Source organism: Clarias gariepinus, chromosome 22 (assembly GCF_024256425.1).
Source record: "Clarias gariepinus isolate MV-2021 ecotype Netherlands chromosome 22, CGAR_prim_01v2, whole genome shotgun sequence".
Lineage (NCBI taxonomy): Eukaryota > Metazoa > Chordata > Actinopteri > Siluriformes > Clariidae > Clarias > Clarias gariepinus.
The window spans coordinates 23,532,679-23,552,934 of NC_071121.1; the positions used below are offsets into that span (position 1 = coordinate 23,532,679).

The 20,256-nt window shown below is 40.2% G+C and overlaps 1 protein-coding gene across 6 annotated transcripts; it reads right to left on the reverse strand.

The window, feature by feature from the left end:
* Positions 1-490: 490 nt before the first annotated feature.
* Positions 491-18,791, reverse strand: hipk1a (homeodomain interacting protein kinase 1a). 6 transcript variants are annotated; one of them, XM_053482543.1, is made up of 16 exons: positions 18,547-18,791; positions 15,220-15,932; positions 14,740-15,113; positions 12,970-13,093; positions 12,440-12,559; positions 12,271-12,357; positions 11,943-12,124; positions 11,570-11,720; positions 10,328-10,532; positions 10,043-10,161; positions 7,010-7,167; positions 6,760-6,915; positions 5,621-5,761; positions 4,623-4,819; positions 4,401-4,531; positions 491-2,393 (listed from the first exon to the last, which is right to left on the reverse strand). In XM_053482543.1, the coding sequence occupies exons 2-16, from the start codon at positions 15,928-15,930 to the stop codon at positions 1,968-1,970; spliced, it is 3,282 nt and encodes a 1,093-aa protein (XP_053338518.1). In that variant the 5' UTR covers positions 15,931-15,932; positions 18,547-18,791; the 3' UTR covers positions 491-1,967. The 6 variants fall into 6 exon arrangements, with proteins under 6 accessions (XP_053338518.1, XP_053338515.1, XP_053338519.1 ...); XM_053482540.1 differs by having other exon boundaries at positions 10,043-10,164; XM_053482544.1 differs by having other exon boundaries at positions 7,010-7,164; positions 10,328-10,535.
* Between the last annotated feature and the right edge of the window lie 1,465 nt (positions 18,792-20,256).

Below are 20,256 nucleotides of genomic sequence, written 5' to 3' on the forward strand. Positions count from 1 at the left end.
TATCAGACCACATGACCTTTTTCCATTACTTTAAAGTCCAATCTTTATGCTCCCTAGAAAATAAGGAGACTTTGATTTTGATAAGTCTCACTAACAAGTGGTCACTTGGATGCATCTGTAGCTGTTCAGTCTCAATCCTGTAAATTCTCATCACATTGTGTGTGTGTATTTTTCTGTAATGACCATTTATCTAGGTTTTTATAATGTGTTGAAGTGTTTTTGATCCAGTTATAATAATTTCAAATCTCACTTGATGTTTTCTTTGATAATTACACCCGTCTGAAATAGAGACCTTTTTTTTTTGGGCCAGGCAGTTTATGATACTAAATTAGAGAGATTTTAACATTCAGTCTAATTCTTCCCAACATAAAGGAATAATACTAATTTAACAAAAGTCTACAAAATAGGCTTCCTAAAAGAACATGAATAAATCTTTAGTTTTCATTTAGTGTATATAAAACAAAACAACACAAGCTCCCACACAAAACTGTTCAATGTACACTGAAAATGTTTATTGTGCATATACAATATGTATATATTTATCAGGACATAGCCATAGTTTGGTCAACTTCACACTCCACGTTCTAACAGAAGAGTAGAAACATCCACAAATTGCACAAGTCTGATTTATTCTAAACGAACACGTGACCAGCCTAAAAGCAGCGATTCACGATCTTCTAGTTAGAGCGAACGTCCACTAATAAGAAGCTTGTGAAAAGCAGACTCGGGATCAAACGCACAACTGTACTAGGCACGAGTTTATGAACGTACACATCCAAGTTAACCCTTCTTTTTTTTCTTCTTTTTTTTTTAAGTGCTCTCTGCATCGACGGCTGCACACCACACACCACATATAAACGCCTCATCTGATCCGATCGCTTTCTCATTTGATCATTTTGCTGATGCAGCCTAAAAACATCTGACTATGTAGCGCCTAGGACTCTACATAAACAACATGCAACTGTCAGCACGATAGGCATTAAAACACACACACACACACACACATATATATATAAAACAACATAATGACAAACACATAAATAATGTATTAAAACATAAGTGCTATTATAATCAAAGGCACCTGTAAATAAAACTGAACAAAAAAATAAAATTGAAAATGATTAATACACAAAGGCTGCGAAAAAACAGGAGGAGGAAAAGAAAAAAAACCTATTTGGACAGGATCAGTTTGCAGTTACAAGAGCTGCTCTGTGATTTCGTTTCCGTCCTTGCACCTGAGGACAATACAGGACACACAGACTAACCTGCTCTGATCATTTGACGAGTTTCATAGACAGATATCATCTCATCATTACCGTTATACAATTACAGTACGGCATTCGGCAGATGCCTTACCCATTTTTTTACTCATTTATCGCACATTTAAGGGCACCAACAGGGACAACTTTGGGGTGATGGGATTTAAACCTGGGATCTTCTAAACCGTGGTCCAATGCCTTAACCACTGATCTCCCCCTGACCCTGACGCTAATAGTGTGGTGTTATTCAAGGGAAATAAACTCACAGATGACAACTAAGTTGATATTGTTCGTCGTTTTGTTTCAGTTTTGTATATCTGGCTACGTTCTGGACTTCAGTACAATGTGTTACAGGAGTCGTGCAGAGAAACTAATCCTGTTCAAATAAGGGGTGAAGTTAATGATAATATCTGTTCAATAAAAGGATGATAAAAAGGAAAGCGAGAACGTGTTTTGAACACCGCTAAAAGTGCTACAGAACAGTATTATTATTATTATTATTATTATTTATACAGTCATACCTTCCACTAAACTTCAAGAACAAAATGTAAACCGATGCACCTACACATTAGATCAGACAGTATATGGTTTAACATGAGCTGCATTAAAACAAACATTACTACATAAAAACTTTCATTTTTAAAAATAATGATCAAAGAAAAGCAACAATAATAATCAGGGTTTGTTCTGCGGTGTGGTTGGCGTGTCTCACAGGTAAGGGTACTGGGCGAGTTTCCTCTGCCCGAGAGGGTACGGCTGCCCGGGGAGCTGCTGCTGCGGGCAGTGCGAGGCGGCTGCTTGGCCCATCAGCCCCATGGCGCTGCTCTTCTGCAGGAGACTCAGAGAGGCGGAGTAAGGCCCGGCCGCACGCGTGTGCCTGATGGAGGATGACGAGGACGAGGAGGCGGAGGAGGAAGAGGAAGCGCCGGCGGAGTTGTGAAGCTGATCCACGGCCTGCGACACCGAGGCGAGGGCGGCCGACGCGGGGTAGGCGTAAAGGTTAGGGGCGGAGCTGAAGAGTGAAGCCTCGTGCAGCCTGTAGGAGTGCGACGGGCCTGCGGGAGGATAAGTGGGTTGACGTCTCAGGGACCCGCCTCCTGACCTGTCATGAGAAGACATCCCGGGCTGCTGGACCTGACGGACACAAGGAGACACAGAAGATGAGACGCGTATCTGTTTAAAAAGATGCTGAGTGCTGCACCCGAGTGATTTTAGTTTTTTCACAAGGAAACTCGCAGAAAAGCTTTACATGATGTCGGGTTTTTGATGATGCGCACAATTTATCAGCTCGCTTGATCAGGAGAGGGAGTCCGCCGTAGAACAAACACTATCGAGATACTAAAGTGGTGCGGGAGTATTTTCAGCACAGCAGAGACAGAAATACGGTGTAGAGAGCTTTAATGGTAGCTTTGCTAAAAAATAAAAAAAAACATCATGTGCACGGGGTGTCTTTTAATCTTGAAAGATTGCATGTTGTACTTTTAAAGAATTCTTTCTCTTTCAAAGCGAAACACGGGCTGTTGGGGAAAAGTGCTGCATCCCCTGCTTCGGCTTGTTTACTGGATTCAACCATCTAGTTCTGAAGAAACTGCGTCTCGGTGTACGAGAGGTTGTTTTTTTTTGTCAAGAGCAGCATTGGTGGCTACTATAAGCCGATTTTTATTTTTTAAGATTACATCATTGCTCTGTTACAAAAGCGCACTCTGCTCACTAGAACATGATCTTCCAAAAACACACTATAAAAAGCAACATTGGAGAAGAGAGAGAGAAAAAAAAAAACAAGCACGAAATCTATTCATGTGCTCTTTTGAGTAACAAACAAACAAGATCCAGAAGAACAGCCTGAACGTTATGTCTGAGCTGCTGCTCTCATCAGTGACCTACTTTACCCTCAGCCAGCCGTGCTTCTGGCACACTTCTCTGTTTTAATACCCAAATTCGTATAGAGGATAAAGGCTAATATTATCAGACTAATGACTGACTGATTGATTGATACAGTTTACTGAGATCACCGTAATAAACCGTAAAGGGGTTTTACAATCATTAACTTTATTCTCTATAGACTATAAACACTTACACTTTGCCTGTACCATCAATTTTTGCTTTGGTTCGGTTTGGTTTACACGAAACATTTACTATAACTTCACTAAAGAATGACTAAATCAGGCACAATATATAGCATCATACTAAATCTTTTTTCATTTTGCACATTTATTTATCACACTTAACTGATTTAGATCAACAAACAAATTTTAACATCACACAAAGGTGAACCAGAGTAAATACAAAATGCAGTTTTTAAATAACATGTTGTTAATCTTTCAGCTGTTCTTGTAGCACAACGGACCATCCGATCCGCACAACAACTTGGCTTGGGTTTTACACTGGATGTGCTTCCTGAGGTCACCCTCTCATTTTATCCGGAACTTCCACTGCATCTAGTGGCTGGAAATCAAACCCAGGCCTTCCCAGGCAGATGATAGAAAAAGCTGTCTGGCTGATTGGCTGAGCTCTTTCAGTGGGGGGGGGATGGGAGGCAAATAGTACTCTCACATTAATCGCGGCTCTACAGACAATCTGTGAGCTCACGCAAGCGGAAGGGCTGGATAGTGCTGTTCTCCGAGTGTGTTACGCGAGCGAGTGTGTACGTGAACGAGCAGTTTGAAAAGATGCGGTTTGGAGGAAACACATGATAGACTCTAACTGACTCTATAACTCCTAACTGACTGGTAGTAGTAGCCTAAATTTGGGCGCTCCCTAGTGACGGGAAGGAATTGAAAAAAAAAAAAAAAAAAAGCTGAAAAAATTAAATCTTAAATGCGGTTGAGATGCTGAGGCTCCGTATAATGCTCAAAAACTTTAAAGTGTGACAGAATTAAATAAATTATGCAAATAGTGTAAAAGACTCAGTGTGACCCGCCAAGGGGGTGATTACTTTTTCACATGTTCAGTTTTCCCCCTTAAGAAATAAAATCATCTTTTATAACCAACATTTTATATTTACTTTTGATATCTCTGTATAATATATAATATTAAAATTAGTTTGATGATATGAATTATTTAAAGTGTGAAAAATATGCAAAAGAAAGCTACTTTTTCTTAGACCGAAGGCTTAATTTGGGGCAGGAGGCGTGTCTCTACCTGACTCAGGTTGAGAGGCTGGGACTTGGTGGTCACTGTCCTCTGATGCCGCTCGCTGCTGGACAATCCTGAGTGGGACGACTGTAGAGCTGATGTCTTCTTCGATTTTCCGGATGTTGTGCTGTTTAGCTCTAAGACAAACAAATTTAAGGGGGAAAAAAAAAAACATAAGAACATGAAGAAGACTATATTTATCAGGATTATTGTGGAGTGATGACATACCGTTGGTCGCCCCGTCCCAGGGCTGAGTCTTCAGTGAGGGCATGACCACAGCCAAAGACTTGGAGCCTTGTCCGCTGCTCTCCGCAAAGTTGGGCAAGCGTTTAGGACTGAGGGGGCTGCAGGTGGACGAGTCCGAGTCCTGAGAGTCGTGGACCGTCACGCAGCTGATGACGTTCGCACGCTGGTTCACGCTGCAGCTGAGAGAAAATCGCAAAGCAGTTTGTTAGATTATTATTATAATTTTTTTTTTTTGGGCAAAAGAATGACACATAAGGGTCTTTTCTCTAAAGATGACTCGAATCATCTTTTCAGGCTCACAAAATTTCCAGTCTATAAGATTTTTCTTAGAAGTGGCACACAGGCACAAGGTGTGTCAGGGAAGCTGACGCACCGGATTTTCTGCTCAGGTGGGAGAGGAGGAAACAGTGGGCACAGAGGAGGCACGCCCATCGATAATGCAGGCTTTAATGAGATGTGAAATCGGGTTAACTGCTGCTGAGGTGGATTTTTTTGCAGCTCTCGCAGAAAGTCTGCTGTTTGGGTGCAGGATCGCAAAATTGTATTTTCATGAGAACTAATGTCTGTCTACAGGATTAAGATTTAGCACCCAGAAACAGTTATACTGGTTTTCCTGGATTTTTTAAAAATATCTTACATATTTATTTTTAAATATAATAAATAAAACTGCTGATTTTAATTTAAATTGAATTACTGATTGCAGAATTATATCTTAACGTCCATTTCATACAAAATGTCTACGACAAAAACTACCTAATGGTCTGTGAGCTGCTTGCAAGTGCAACTGTATTGTTTCTAAATAAATGTTCGACCTGTATAACTTTTGTCCTTCAGCGCTTCTAAGAAACTGATCGTTTGGGACTTGATGTGATTCGTACGTTGTACTTGAGACTCGTTTGAGGGTATCGACTTGAGCTGGAAGAAAAAAAACGCTGCAGAATGAACTACCGTCATGAGGCGGATCATTACATGCCAATCACCTTGTGGGCGGAACTTTGGTGTCGTCTTCGTCCTCGGTGTCACTAGGAATGGTGATGATGCTGACGGCTGGGCTGGGTGTGTCTGAAATGATAATCGGCTGAGACGGGTCACCGCTGGTGTGTAGTGCAGAGGACGTGGGCCTGCAGAGACACACAAGGATTTAACACACTCCAGTGTAGGGTACGTATCTGAACATTCATGAGCTGTGATAACATTGCTGAAAATCAGATAGATTTTTCAGATCTTCCCTTTCTAATCACAAATCTTGCCTCAGTAAAATATAATATTTATCCTACCTACATATATAGGGGAATGCATTCGACCCCCGGATTTTTCCTTAGAACCTGACTAATAATTTTTCGGGTATACACTACCATTCAAAAGTTTTAGAACACTTTCTAACTCCATGATGGTTCCAAATTTTTATTTCTTTCTACATTGTAAAGGAATGCTGAAGGCGTCCAAAAAATGCATTAATCTCCTTTGAACAGTTAATGGTGAGATGTTTCTGCTACTTCTGCTCTGTAAAGACTTCATAATGCCTCTAATCTGAGGTGCTGTTAATTGGTCATTTTTCAGGCTGATAACTCTAAATTAACTTCTCGTCTGCGGCAGAGGTAGGTTTTGGTCTCGCCCTCCTGGGACGGCCTTCATGAGAGACAGTTTCATTATGGTGCTTGACAGATTTTGCAAATGCACTTGACAATACTGTTCTTGCAAGAACTATTACAAAAAGGCTGACCTCTGTGTCTTAAAATAACAACTTAGTGTTGTTTTTCTTGTTGTTACATAATTACCTAATCCCATATGTGTTATTTTATAGTTTTGAAATCCCCAGTATTGTTGTAGAATGTAGAAAATAAATCACTAAACAAAAACAAAGAAATCTGCAAGTGTTCTAAAACTTTTTGTCTTGTAGAGAGAACTGACTCATACCAAAGATTTTTTTTAAGGGTAATGTAATATGCTGAGCTAAGTGAAATTTAAGTGTTCTGGGAACATATTTCTGGGTTTAAACTATAAACATAGTCATTTATATAGTTTATTTTATAGTTTTATAATTTCAGGGGTCGACTGTAATCCATCGTATGCAATTTGACCACAAACTACTGAAAAACAGTCAGATACGAGACGCTACCTAGCTCTACTTTCTGCATGGCGACCCTTTGACTTCTTGACCCCGCCCTGCTGTGCCCGAACGTTGCCCGCTCCTGTGTTGAGAGTCTGCGAGGTCACGTGGCATCCCTGCGCAGCATCCTGCTGTGTGACATCACACTGGCCACCATGTCGCCCCCTGATGGAGAACCACAATGGCACAAGAATGAAACTGCACGTGTTAAACACACTTAGGTACGAGTATACAATAAGTGTACAGGATAGTTGCTGACCTCCAGTTGGCACTGGACTGACTCGAACCGTCAGCCAACATAGAGCCCATAGGAGATTCAGCAAGGACAGGCTGACTGGTTCCAGGGATGGCCATGCCTGGCATCTGTTGCCATGCCGACGGGATGAGGATCTGCTGTGTGCCTGCGGGCCAGCCCTGCTAAAAACACACAACAAACAATGAAGCGAGCAATCGTTACTCAGGTTTTAGATGAGCCTTGTAAATGATTAAATTCTTTAAAACGTTGGGATGTCTGACAAGCACATGCAATATAGAGGCAGTTCCTTTTGCTCAACTACTGAGTAAGCATCTTCAAAAAGCTCCTAGGAATCCATGCACAGAGCTACAGCTTTGAAAAAAACATTTTTCCTGCACTGGGGTCAAAAAAGAGTCACCGGGAAAAAATCTGCTCGAAACATGCCTTGTGAGTTCTGCTCACATGGACAAAGCTGAAATACACCGTGACGTTTGGGCGTTGGAGTAAGGTTGTAAAACACAAAACAAAAAAATAATGCCCTTATCAATGACGACCACAACAACAACAAAAAAACCAGAATCAAACTAAAATAAAATAATGCCATTTTTTCCCACTCCAACACTCTAAATTGATCAGAAGACAAAGTGAGAGAAGATTCATGATCATGTTTTTGATTAAAAAATTTAAAAAAAATTTTTTTTTTTTTTACATTCCCACCAAAGTGAGAGGCACAGAGGTGAGGACATACCAGCTATGTGGACAGGAATACTCAAAAGAACCTTTTGGCTGAAAATGAAAAATAAAACATTAGATATGTCAAGAAAATTTTTTTTTTCTCCTCTCATTTCTTTCCAGACCTGTGAATCAGTCAGAATTAACATGATGCCACTGTCCATTATTGATGCCACTATCCACTAATGTCCAAAGCTGCGTAGTTTTAATACGGATTTCGTCTTTGCTCGATCAGACTTGTCAAGTCAGGGGCAGCCAAGGCTTCAGGGAAACGGGGAATGGGTTCCAGTGCCCTGACGCACTGCAGAAAAAATGCTTCAAGGCTGGTTTGAGGATCACAACAACGAGTTTAAGTCGCCGATTCAGCTTCTAAATTCTCCAGATCTCAATCCAGTCAAGCATCTGTGGGTTGTGATGGAAAACGAGTCCGATCCATGGAAGCCCCACCTCACAGCTTAAAGGATCTGCTTTGGTAGATATGATGGCACCTCTGAAGAGGTCTAGGGAACTCCGTGCCTTGTCGGGTCAGAGCTGTTTTGGCGGCAAAATTTGGGCCTACTTAAAATTAGGGGCAAAAGTATATGGACAACTGAACATCACACCCATGTGTGCTTTTCTTCCAAATGGGTTTACACAAAGGCTTAGTGGTAAGCACTGTCGCTTTGCACCTCCTGGGTCTGGTTCGTTTCCCACCTAGGCTCTGTGTGCATGAAGTTTGCATGTTCTCTCTGTGCTTAGTGTGTTTCCTCCAGGTGTGTGGATGAACTTTCGAATGAGATTTACAGACACCATACTGTATATTGGTGTGATGCTCGTTAGCGGTATAGTGTATATATTAGTAGGTAATCGTAAAAAAAAAACAACACCACAACGCAAACCCGATAACGCAACATGTTTCAGGTCACATGAAATTTGTTTTATAATAATAATAATAATCAGGAATGTATTTAGTATTCGAAGAGGGGTTTCATCTTTTGTGTGAAACAACTCTAACTAAATTAACTCCTGGGTAGAATCAGATGCGTGTGTGAAGGAAGCTGCAAGCTGTAGTGGCAAGCGCCCTGTCATGAACGGCTTGATGCCAGGGGCAGTGGGTACGGGGGTGTGGGGGTGGGGTGTGGGGGGGGCAGTCCTGCTGCGAGGGGGTGTAGGGCAGCTACCATCAGCGGTGTGCAGGAGACAGGGCGTGAGGAAGGAGGAGGAGGGTTGTTTGGAGGAGGTTAGAACACACTGTGTGGGGTAGAGGAGTGTGTGTGTGTGTGTGTGTGTGTGTGTGTGTGTGTGTGTGTGTGTGTGTGTGTGAGAATCACCACATCGCTTTCCTCACACACCATTGTGAGAATTCACACGTGCAGAGATGAGCCATAAAAGAGAGCGGACTTGGGGAGAAATTATCATTAATTCATTAAAATTTATGCGGTCGTGAATGTTTGTAGTACTGACAATTAAGGACGAAAGCGCCGGTGTTCGTTTCTCTGTAACGAAATGATCTCCTGCGGGAATTAAACTCTTGTATCCGGATGGCTAGGAATTAAAAAAATAAATAAATAAATGTGAGCTGGTGATGAGAAACATCTGGGGACATAAACGCGCTACTGTGTGATTGTGGATTTATTTATAGAAAACTACAATCATGATACTGATATGAATGAGGCTTTGTGCTGGCTGTAATCACACATCTTCCTTCTAATTGGCTTCCAGTAGAGACAGCATGGACACAAAGGGGTTAGGACTCCGTGGCAGCTCAGACGCCGAGACTGTTGCAAGCACACGTTCAAGTGTTTTTCTAGAGAGGTGTGTGTGTGTAGTATTGGTTACAGACGACAATTCTGGAAAAAAAATCAGTTTCTAACTCGGTATTTGTGGATACCCAGTGGAACCCAGATGTCTAGAGTGATGACAAACTATTTCAAAACCAACCTGGATACAAAGTAACAAGCAGCGTCACCTGTAAAAGCTAAACTTCACCTCACTTACCTGTGTGTAAAAACGAATGATATAAAAAATAGTACATGTGACGAAAATTAAATATATTACACCTTAAAACCAAATCTACATTTTTAAAAGCTTCATTTGTACTGAAGACTATAAATAAATCCACACAATGCAAAAAAAAAATCTTCCAGTTACCTCAAAATTAATCACACACATACACACGCTGTTATTTTCCCACGAATCACCTCGTTCAAACATGTGGGATGCAAAGAAAAGACATCCAAGACAGACTGGAGGACAGAAACAGACAAGGACAGCATTCTCTCTTACAATGCACACACACACACACACACGCACACACACACACACACACACACACTGCAGTGCTACCTGCGTCAGCATGCTGGGCTGGATGTGCAGGGACTGAGCGGATTGGTTCTGGGGGACCATGGGGACAGAATTGTCCATCCGCACCGGATATCCCGAGTGCTTACCGGAAGGCTGAAGCCCTGCTGGAGTAAAGAGTCTGAATTTACACCAATCATTCCTCACCAAACTGAACACAACAACTAGTAATAAGTTTCAATCGGTGATCAGTTTCATCTTTTAATCAGCTGTGGAAGGAAGGTGTGTGTGTGTGTGTGTGTGTGTGTGTAGAAGTAGTAGTAGTGAGACCTTGTATAGTGGGTGGACAGACGATGAGGGTCTGCTGGAAGGGTTCAGTCTGAGTGCACAGCTGTGTGTGTCTGGTCTGCAGCGGGACGCTCTGCTGGGTCAGACCCGGGATGTTGATGGTGGCCTGCTGGTAAAGACCCGGCTGGTAGTTGAGCAGAGGAACGTTGCTGCTCAGAGACAGAGACTGGCCACCAGAGGGTGCCATCTGCTGAAAGACAAAAGGAGAGACGGTTATGGGTGTGGCACCTGGAAAAGGAAGGTGAACTGATTGTTAGAAATCAGTATAGAAAACGGTAACAGACTGATAAAAGGAAATAAGATAAGATTAGATATACCATTATTCAGAAATATGTGAACAAACATAAAGCAGGAGCAGTACAGTGAATAAATACAAAATACAAAAAAAAATCTCAATACAATACACTTACAGTCATACAGCACTAGGTAATATAATGGTGCACAGTTTAAAAAGGTCTTTAAGATATTTAAGATATTATAACTACTGTAACTATACTGTAAAATGTACAAACTTAAATGATTCTTTAAATTGTGTAAAGCTGCTTTGCTACATTGTCAATTGTTAAAAGCGCTATACAAATAAAACTGAATTGAATTGAAATTTAAGATATTGTAACTATTGTAATTATAGTGTAAAATGTAAAATATGATAACTATATTGTACTGTAGTTATATTGTAAAATTTAAGATACTGAAACCATATTGCAATGATATTGTAATTTTTTTTTTAAACTATATTGTAATTCAATTGTAAAATTTAAGACATTGAAACTTTATTGCAATTATATTGTAAAATTAAAATAATTAAACTATATTATAATTCTATTGTAAAATTTAAGCTATTGCAACTATATTTTAATTATATTGTAAAATTTAACATATTGTAACTACTGTAACTGTATTATAAAATGTAAGATATTATAACAGTATATCAGTAATAAATTTTGTAAATAGTTCTACAAAAATAGTTCTGTTTTGGGGAAACATCATATCATTGTATTCACTAAACTGAAACAAGAGCCAGTGTCTCTTATGTACAGCATGCTGTGAACGGATTGTGTGACCATGTGACCCAATCCTCAGCCCTAGTACAAATACATATGCATGCATACAGACCAGGACAGAATGAAAAAGAAAAAAAAAAACCCAATGCTTGACCACTCTATTAAGATTGTATCAATAGAACATTCAGCACATTTTGTGTTGAAGAGCTTGTGTGCCCACCTGATTGTGCTGACTGAGCTGACTGCTAAAGGTCACTGTGAGGTTGGTGGCTGTGCTCGGGCCGCTGTTGCTGCTAAAGAGGTTCTTGTTGTTGTCGAAGGCGGTGCAGCGGCGCTTACAGATCTCCATGTTTTGGAAACATGACTTTACACTGAGCAAAGAAAGAGAAATTAGGGGAGAAACACTCCTGTAAGAATCCACACACACACACACAAAAAATATATACAAAAAGTGACATCCGATGGTTCACGTGTAACTTTTATAAATTCTTTTTTGGCCCATACGTCACATCAGGATTTTTCCCCCCAAATAACACCTTCATGTCCTACATATTATTATTATTTTGAAATGTGGCGTGGCAGGAGCAGCTTACTGCGCGCTGTGGGGAAAGTGCAGGAGATGAGTCATTGTGACAAAAGGGTGGTTGAGGGTCTTCATCGGCGTGATCCTTTTATCTGCGTCAAGAGCGAGCATCTTCTTTAGCAGGTCGATAAATTCCCGCCTGTCGGCCTTCTCCGCCAAAATGTCTGTGCCTTCCAGATTAGTCATATTAACCTGCGGGAGAGAGATAGAAATGTTTGTCGTTTTTTGCATCACTACAGAGCGCAGCTTCACCTTCGACAAAGCAAACCGCGGCAAATCAGTTCACGCTGTTATAAAACGATTAAAACGCCAAAAAAAAAAAAAAATCCCATAATTACCTGCATCATGTCATCGAGACAGTTGAAGATATATTTCCGAGCCTCTTTAGACTTGACGCCCAGCTCTGACTCGTGCTCTGCCGGTGTCTGAAATAAAGCATCGTTAGAGGATTTAGGATTAACTTCCATTGCGCGTTCGCTACAAGACAAACAGTGGTGAGTAAAAGACCTTGAGTCTCCACAGGGGGTAGCTGGCGTCTGGTCCTCTGTGGAAGAATCGGCTGGTCTTTGTTCCCGCGCTCAGGAGGTACTCCGCTGGTAAACCTTGTGTCTGGGAGATGTAACGGATCTGCAGTATATTTAAAAGTATTTTTTAAAAAGTGTATTTACTTATTCGGCTTCATGTTTGAGAGAATAAATATATAAAACTGTGTAATTATGATGTGACTGGTAAGCTCCACCCACACATGCACCAGTTCCTTTTTTTATTTATGTCTGATACAATATTGATATAAAAGCTAGAAGAAAATAAATAAAAAATAAATAAAATAAAAAAATAATAAAAAACTACCAACCACTAACAGGAGGAAATATTTATCACAGTGGAAAAATTATTGTAGATTCCACAACAATAAAGAAACCACTCTATAAACTCTTTCTGATTCTGATTCTATATTCACTGATATTTTGATCTTTAAAATTTAGACAAAAAGCACATGTCTAATACATACAGCACTAAACCCTGTGCCGTGTGCTGACCTGATCGTATTCAGAGGCTCCGGGATAAAGTGGCCAGCCGAGGAAGAGTTCGGCGATGACGCAGCCCAGAGACCACATATCGATGGCCTCGCAAAACGGCAGACCCAGGATGATCTCAGGGGCTCTGCGGGAAAAAACAGACAGGGTTCTTGAATAGGTTGAAACCATTAAAAGTTGTTAAAAATATTAGTACATAAAAGCGGTGTGAAAATATTTTGCTTTTAAAATTTTACAGTGCTGTAAAAAAGTATTTTTTTGCATATTTGTCGAACTTACATTATCCAGGACCATCGAATTTTAATATTACAGGTAGCCCCCGACTTGGGGACGAGTTCCGTTCTGGGAGCACGTTCGTAAGTCAGATCCTAAGTCCAACAAAGTCTTACATGCCTTTGACACGAGTGTGCAATGTAAAGCATACCAATCCACAAATCTCTGTCCCCTTTCCCCACACTGCCACCATGTGGTCAAAAAAACATAACCACGCCTAAGGAAATGACTCTCACACATTAAATGTAACAGTGTTGTCTCTGTGCGCCTTTAAATTGCGAGGGAAATCCCAGATGTCATTTTGTCTAAGAGACGTTTTCCACGTTTTTGGATTGTGAACTCTGTCTCATTGAAGATTTTTAGGATTATTTACCATCAAATTCCTAACTTGAATGTTTGTAAGTCAAAGACTGCCTATATACTAAAATAAACTGATTCAATTACACAATGCAGTTTTTTAAAAATGATTATTTATTTATTTGATGCTTATTTAAAAGCTGTCCAAACCTGCATGGCCCTGTGTGAAAAAATAATTACCCTTAAACGTAATAACCGGTTGTGCCACCCTTGGCAGCAACAACTACAATAGAAGCGTTTGCAGTAACTGCCAAGACGTCTCACACATCATTGTGGAGAAATTTTGGCCCACTCTTCCTTGCAGAAATGCTTTAATTCAGCCACATTGGAGGGGAAGCCTTAGTAATAACTTTGTAGTCTTTTCCACACTGATGCATGACAATTACTATGTTTATCATCTGCTCCTGAATTTTCCTAGATCGCAGCTTGAAGAGCATGTTCTATTCATTCAAGTGATTTCTTGATTCAACAGGTCTAGCAGTAAAATTAAGCGCCATAATATTTTTTTAAATGAACAAGAGTAGTGTAAAGATAATGAAAAGTAATTTGCAAGAAAAATAAATTATAATGGGAAAAAATATAATCACTTGGGACAGATGACGTAGAGAGTCAGATGACAAAACATATTTTGGAAAAAAATAAACATAGAAAAAGCTTAAACATAATAAATGAATTTATTGGAAAAAGGAAGAATATAATTGGTTAAAACTTTATGGTGGTGGTGATGGTGTGCATCCCTTCCCTTGAAAACTGTATATAATGAGTGTGTAACTGTCAGTCAGTCTGCTCTCGATAATGCTTGGATTTACGACCTAAGCATTACAAGTGCGGCTCACTTGGGTTTTATTGCTGCAATAAATCCTTCTTACTTCATCCAGATCTGCATCGTCGAGTCCTGAGTCGTTCTTTGGTCCTTTTTGACTAGAGTTACAGCGTGTGTTTAATATTTTTAAAATAAGTGGAAATAAGTGGAAGATAAAAATCTCCCACATGGGCAAATACTTTTTCACAGAACTGTATGTTGGAATTCCCAGAATGAAACTGATCTTTTTTTTTTAGCAGCAGAATTAAAATTATGATTTTTAAAATTTTTTTGGCAGTAAGCACATATTCTGTGCGTGTATGTGTGTTTGGGTCGCTCACCGGTAGTATCTGGACTGCAGGTAGGTGGAACACACAGCTTTCGAGACGTGACTGGCTGAGCCGAAGTCGATGACCTTGACCCTGTAGGGCTGCCTGATGGGGTCCACCAGCATGATGTTCTCGGGTTTGAGGTCGGCGTGGATCAGCCCCAGGCTCTTGAGCTTCATGAGTGCAGTGGCCACCTGCTGCAGCACGGGCCGAATGCACTTCAGCATTAGGGGGCTGAACTTGCTGTGCTTCAGGAAGTCGTACAGGTTTTGCTCCAGCATCTCAAACACCAGGCATGTGTGGTTCTTGTGCTGAAAGCACTCGTAGGAGCGCACAAAGTTGAACTCGTCAGCGTTCTCGGTGCTCAGGCGACTCAGGATACCCACCTACAGGGAAAGTGATGGAATTAAATTATAAAAACAAAGATACAAAAACTCTCACATGAAAGAGCCTGATAATAATTTACTCTGAAACTAAACCAGGACACTTCACCTCAATTTGACCCTGTCGTGCATAAGACGGATGGTTTTTGAGAATCTTGATGGCTACGATCTCGTTGGTGCCGCGCTTCCAGCACTTAGCGACCTGGCCGAAGGTTCCGCGACCGAGGAACTCCAGCACCTCGTAACTGTTGGAGACAGAGCACAGGATCTCGTGCTGCACCAGCTGGTAGTCGCCCTCGCTGTGCGAGTTGCTGCTCTTGGCTGTAGAGGTGGAGTGAGTGATGGACTGCGCCGTGGTGGTGCCACCTCCTGCTCCGCCGGCCCGGTTGGACAGAACAGGGGCCGAGAGCTCTTCCAGGATCTGCACGCTATCACTGCTCTCCACCTCCTCGCTTTTCCTCTTCACGCCGCTCTGCTTTTGGTAACCGTTTTTGCCCCGGTGGCTTGACGTCGACGAGGAGGAAGAGGAGGAGGACGAAGATGAGGACGACGGGCCGGGGACGCTGCCGGTGCTGTCCGCAGCTCGTACGACCGTGTGCTCGCGTGCCGGGTTGGAAGAAGGAAACCCAAGACCGCTCGAGCCATAGTTGGAGTTGAAATCTGAAGCTGAGGGTGAGGACGCGCTGGCTTGACCCGGGCTCTGCAGACCGTAACTGTTCTCTCCGTCCCATGCAGGCTTTTCCAGTTTGAGCTTCTTGGAGCGTGAAATGCCGCTGGAGGAAACCGAAGGGGAGGAGAATGCCTGGAGCTGGGAGGCCATAGCTAAATGAGAAGGCAAAGGGAAGGGGAAAAAAATTAAGAATTAAAACGAAACACAGATACAGTCCTGGACAGCAATCCAAAGGTGTCAGGGAGACAAAGCAATCTCTAGAGAACCTAAGGCACAGCTTAAAGGAATATCAGCACAGACTGAAAGAGTAACAAGCTCTGCAAAACTTTGAAAAATGAGTACTGCAATATTATTTGTCATGACAGAAGATTTTAGTATTGCTAATCACATACATCTGGTATAAACATTAGGGATGGGAATATTAGTCACCACCCGATACGATATTGTCACGATACCTCGGTGCAGACTCAATCAATCTATTTTATATATATATTATTTCTGCTCTGACATTAAATGCATCCCTTAATTTGTTACAATTCTGAATCCTTAAGAAAAAGTTTAATAAGTAATTAAATAGAGCCTGTTCCTTATAACATCTGTTTTCTCGCTTTAAAACCAAGTGCAGCATTTAAACAATACAAACTAACTTGAAATACAAGAGTTTAGCATTTAACTGGGCAACATGTATCTCTGTCAGTCACCATAATTATTTCTAATAATAATTTTTAGCTGTGTTTTGTGAAGTGTAATGAGTGGGTTTGAGACTAATTCCCTCACAGAGTTTGAATATCAGAGGCTTTTAAGGTGCGCAGTTTTTTAATAATGTAATGCCATACTAATGTATTTCTGTCGTGCCACTTAGACGCTTCTGTGGAAAATTTGGTACCAAATCGTTTATGTCTGGGGGTGATCTGCGGATCACCAGTCATGGGCAATCAAACTGAAAACCAGCCAACTCTGGTCACTGGCCGATCAACCAGTTCATCTATAAAATAAATGTTCTTTTAAAAAAGATCAAGAGTATGTGTAGTTATAACTTAATAGATTTTCCCCCCGTCTCTAATAACCATACTCCCATAACTCCTCTGTAATGGTTATAAAACATTTTTTTTTTAAAAGATTTCCACTTGTACCACAGAAATTTGCTCGCAATCAAAAATGCAAAAGATATTAAACAATAAATTGTACATTTTTATCCATTTAATGCTGCCTCGTCCCCGCCCGCTAATTCTTTTGAAGACCTAAAAGCGATTGAAACCTAAAAACTCATTAGAGAAACCCAGAAAACGTTAGAAACCATCACTGATGGGAAAAGAGTTTGTAGAAATTATTAAAGGATTAAAGCTAAAAATAAGCTAATCAGCTTAAATATAATCAGTGATATTATTATTTCAGTTTGAAGCCTGTCTGCCCATCTTACTGTACAGTGAAACTCTCGAACTTATTGGATAAAATATTAACTAAATCAAAGTAAAAATATTCAGTTTAGCTTTTCTAATTAATATCTATCTGTGCACGTGTTTGTTTACATTAAGCAAGTAGCTTCTTAGTAGTTTATTTTAAAGTAGATTATGAAATCCGGCACATAACTGTCGCTTTTACTCAACATTTTCATTTCACTTATGACGCAGGTTAAATTTCAGGCAGATATCTACAGTACATACTGCAAAAGTTTCATTAAATTCTGTCCAGAGGTCGATTTAAGACACAGTTTCACACGTCCACAGTTTCGTCCTCCACACTTCCGGTTTCTAATGGAAGTGTGTTCATAACTTCACTTCTCTTCAATTCTTTTTATTTATTTATTTATTTATGGCTCAGGTCAAGTACTGCCAAAGTGTGCCAAAATCTGGCTGGAAAGACATACAGATAGACAGACATATTTTTCTGGGACCGATTTCGGGTCATCCAATGTACAGTATGAAACATAAAGATAGGATTGAGAAAGTAAGTTCTGACTAACGTACAAACAAAACCTTTATCACATATAAACCCCCCTAAAACTCTTTTAGGATGCCTCCATCTCTCTCTCTCTCTCTCACACACACACACACACACACACACACCTGATCTGCAGTCTTATAATCATATTTCGATACAAACTTTTAAACGGTAGAAAATTATAACATTATTATATATTAAAATTATATATAGTTGTTCAGTTGTCGAACATTATTATTATAGTACGAGCAAAACAAACAAACAAAAACAAGCAAACATTACACAACACTGATGCCTGGTTGTCATGGCAACTGCAAATTTCAGCCTGACACCAGAAAATAACGAACATGACATGAATTCTAGGTCATTTACTAACAACCAAAGAGCACGGCTTTAGTCATTAAAAAAATGCTCATTTTGATTTATTTTCCCATCTTTTTTTGTAGAGAAATGGCGTAACAAACCATTCAGGCTAATTTTAATTCGCCACGTCGTTGAAGGATAACTGAACACCTTAGCCTTCTTTTTTTTCTTCTTAAAAATAAAGTATTATTCACGTTTTTTTTAATAATAATAATTCACTGAAATTAAATATGTGAAGCTCCAGGGAGCCGTATGAATGTCAGTTAGCAGTTAGCAAGGTGAAGGCTGAAGCTAGCGGACTAGCTAAACAGCTAACACGGCTCCCGTCACGCGCACCGCAGTGTTACACACACAGAAACTCATATTCTTTAAACAATTTGAGACACACTATAAACTATTAATAGCACTAGTTATGGTTAATCACACAGCTAGTTAGGTTAGCTGCTTATATATTAATCTCACCTAATTACACTGAATTCCTCAAGCCCGGTTCTTGATCTTGTTAGGCCTCATTTCCCACAAATAACTACTGAAAACGTGATTATCCGTAAAATCCATCTCCTTTGGCTTTAACCGGCGACACACGCAGTAGAACTGCATTTTTCCTGCACAAACACGGCCACGGAGACATCCTCACACCGCAAAACGGCCCTCGGTAGCTGTCAAAAAAACAGTACAAATAAACAGCAGGAAGAGCTAAACGGGTCGCGCCCAAACCACTCAACACTACACTAGGTAGGGTCCCTAATAAGTGCGACGCAGCCCATCAATATGGCGCCTGTCTAGTAAGCGAGTGTGCGGTTTGGGACGAAGCCCTGTGCTTACTGGTCTGGTGCTTGGGGTTGATTCCTTGCTTTGGAACAAAGCTCAAAGTTTGTTTTTAAGTGTAAGCATGAAAACTACCATTTAGTGCATTCTTTGTTATTGATAGATTGTTGAAAAGAAAGTTATTACAGATGTATCCGGCTTAAATTGTGGTTTCTCAAAGTCCAGAAAATGGTCCGGATCCAGACCCGGCCCACTTCTCGCATTAGGAATGCAATACAGTAATTCAATATAATCCATCTATGTAGGAACCTCTGTAGTCCAACTAGGGACCGTGAAGGCCATTGTATTTATTTCTATTTTACACACTACAGGCAATTTGGGAGCGCCAATCATTCTAACCTGGATGCCTTTGGACTGTGAGAGGAAACCGGAGAACCCGGATGAAACCCACCAAGCACAAGGATAACATGAAAACTTCTACCTTAATTAAGCTCATAATGTATGTAGTCTATTTGAAGGATATTTCTTATATCTTGAAAACTTGTATATTTTGTTCAACTTTCTTATAGTTAAAATATTTATTTATTTATTGCCTCTTTTCTATTTTTCTATTTCTTGTTATTATTTCTTGTAAAGTTTTTTATTATTATTTCACTGCATATCACACTGTGTATGACTGTGTATGTGACAAATTAAATTTGAATTTGAATTTATTTAGGCTTAAACTGGATAGTTTACCTGTTTGTCTAATATCACAAAGCTCAATTGTCGACTAAAAGGTTCCTGTTCAGAATTAGCAAGTTATATAATGCCTTTTGCCCATTCTGACCAGCGGGCATGGACAGAACTCCTGTCAGTGTATGTCCAGGGGCAAACAACCCCAACTTTTCTGCTCCTGACACTGTGAATGTAAAGGCAAAACCATATGTAATGTTTATAAGCTGTTACAAACAGGCGCGCAGGTAAGCTGCACTCCATACTATATTTAAAAACTTTAAAGTTTAAACTTAAACTATGTTTTTATAATATGCAAATTTTTTTCTAAAAGGTGTACATGACAGTAGTAACATGAATATCGCTTATTATTATATATAAGGAAGAAACATAGCTGAGACAGAACTGAAAGGAAAGAGACAAAAGCAAACAGCAACAGATTTAGGACAGGGGTTATAGATATGCTTTAAAAAAAAAACCTGACTCATAATCCAGTTTCAGAGGCCAGAAACAGCTTCCTTACTCCTCACCAGTACCTGAAAAGGTCGTCTTCAGTGAGAAGAGCACCAAAACCTGTTCTAGTTTCAATTTCTGATGCACACACAGTACCCGACAAAAGTTAGAACAAGTTTGATTTAATTTCTACATTCTAGTACAATAGTGAAAAGAAAAAAAAAAAACACTTATGGC

Coding starts and splice junctions, on each gene's coding strand:
- hipk1a (XM_053482539.1), bottom strand. CDS start 15,930: ATGGCCTCCCAGCTCCAGGCATTCTCCTCCCCTTCGGTTTCCTCCAGC. Junction 12,560..12,969: donor GAGCCTCTGAATACGATCAG/GTCAGCACACGG, acceptor AATATACTGCAG/ATCCGTTACATCTCCCAGAC. Junction 11,721..11,942: donor CACTTTCCCCACAGCGCGCA/GTAAGCTGCTCC, acceptor TTCTTTGCTCAG/TGTAAAGTCATGTTTCCAAA.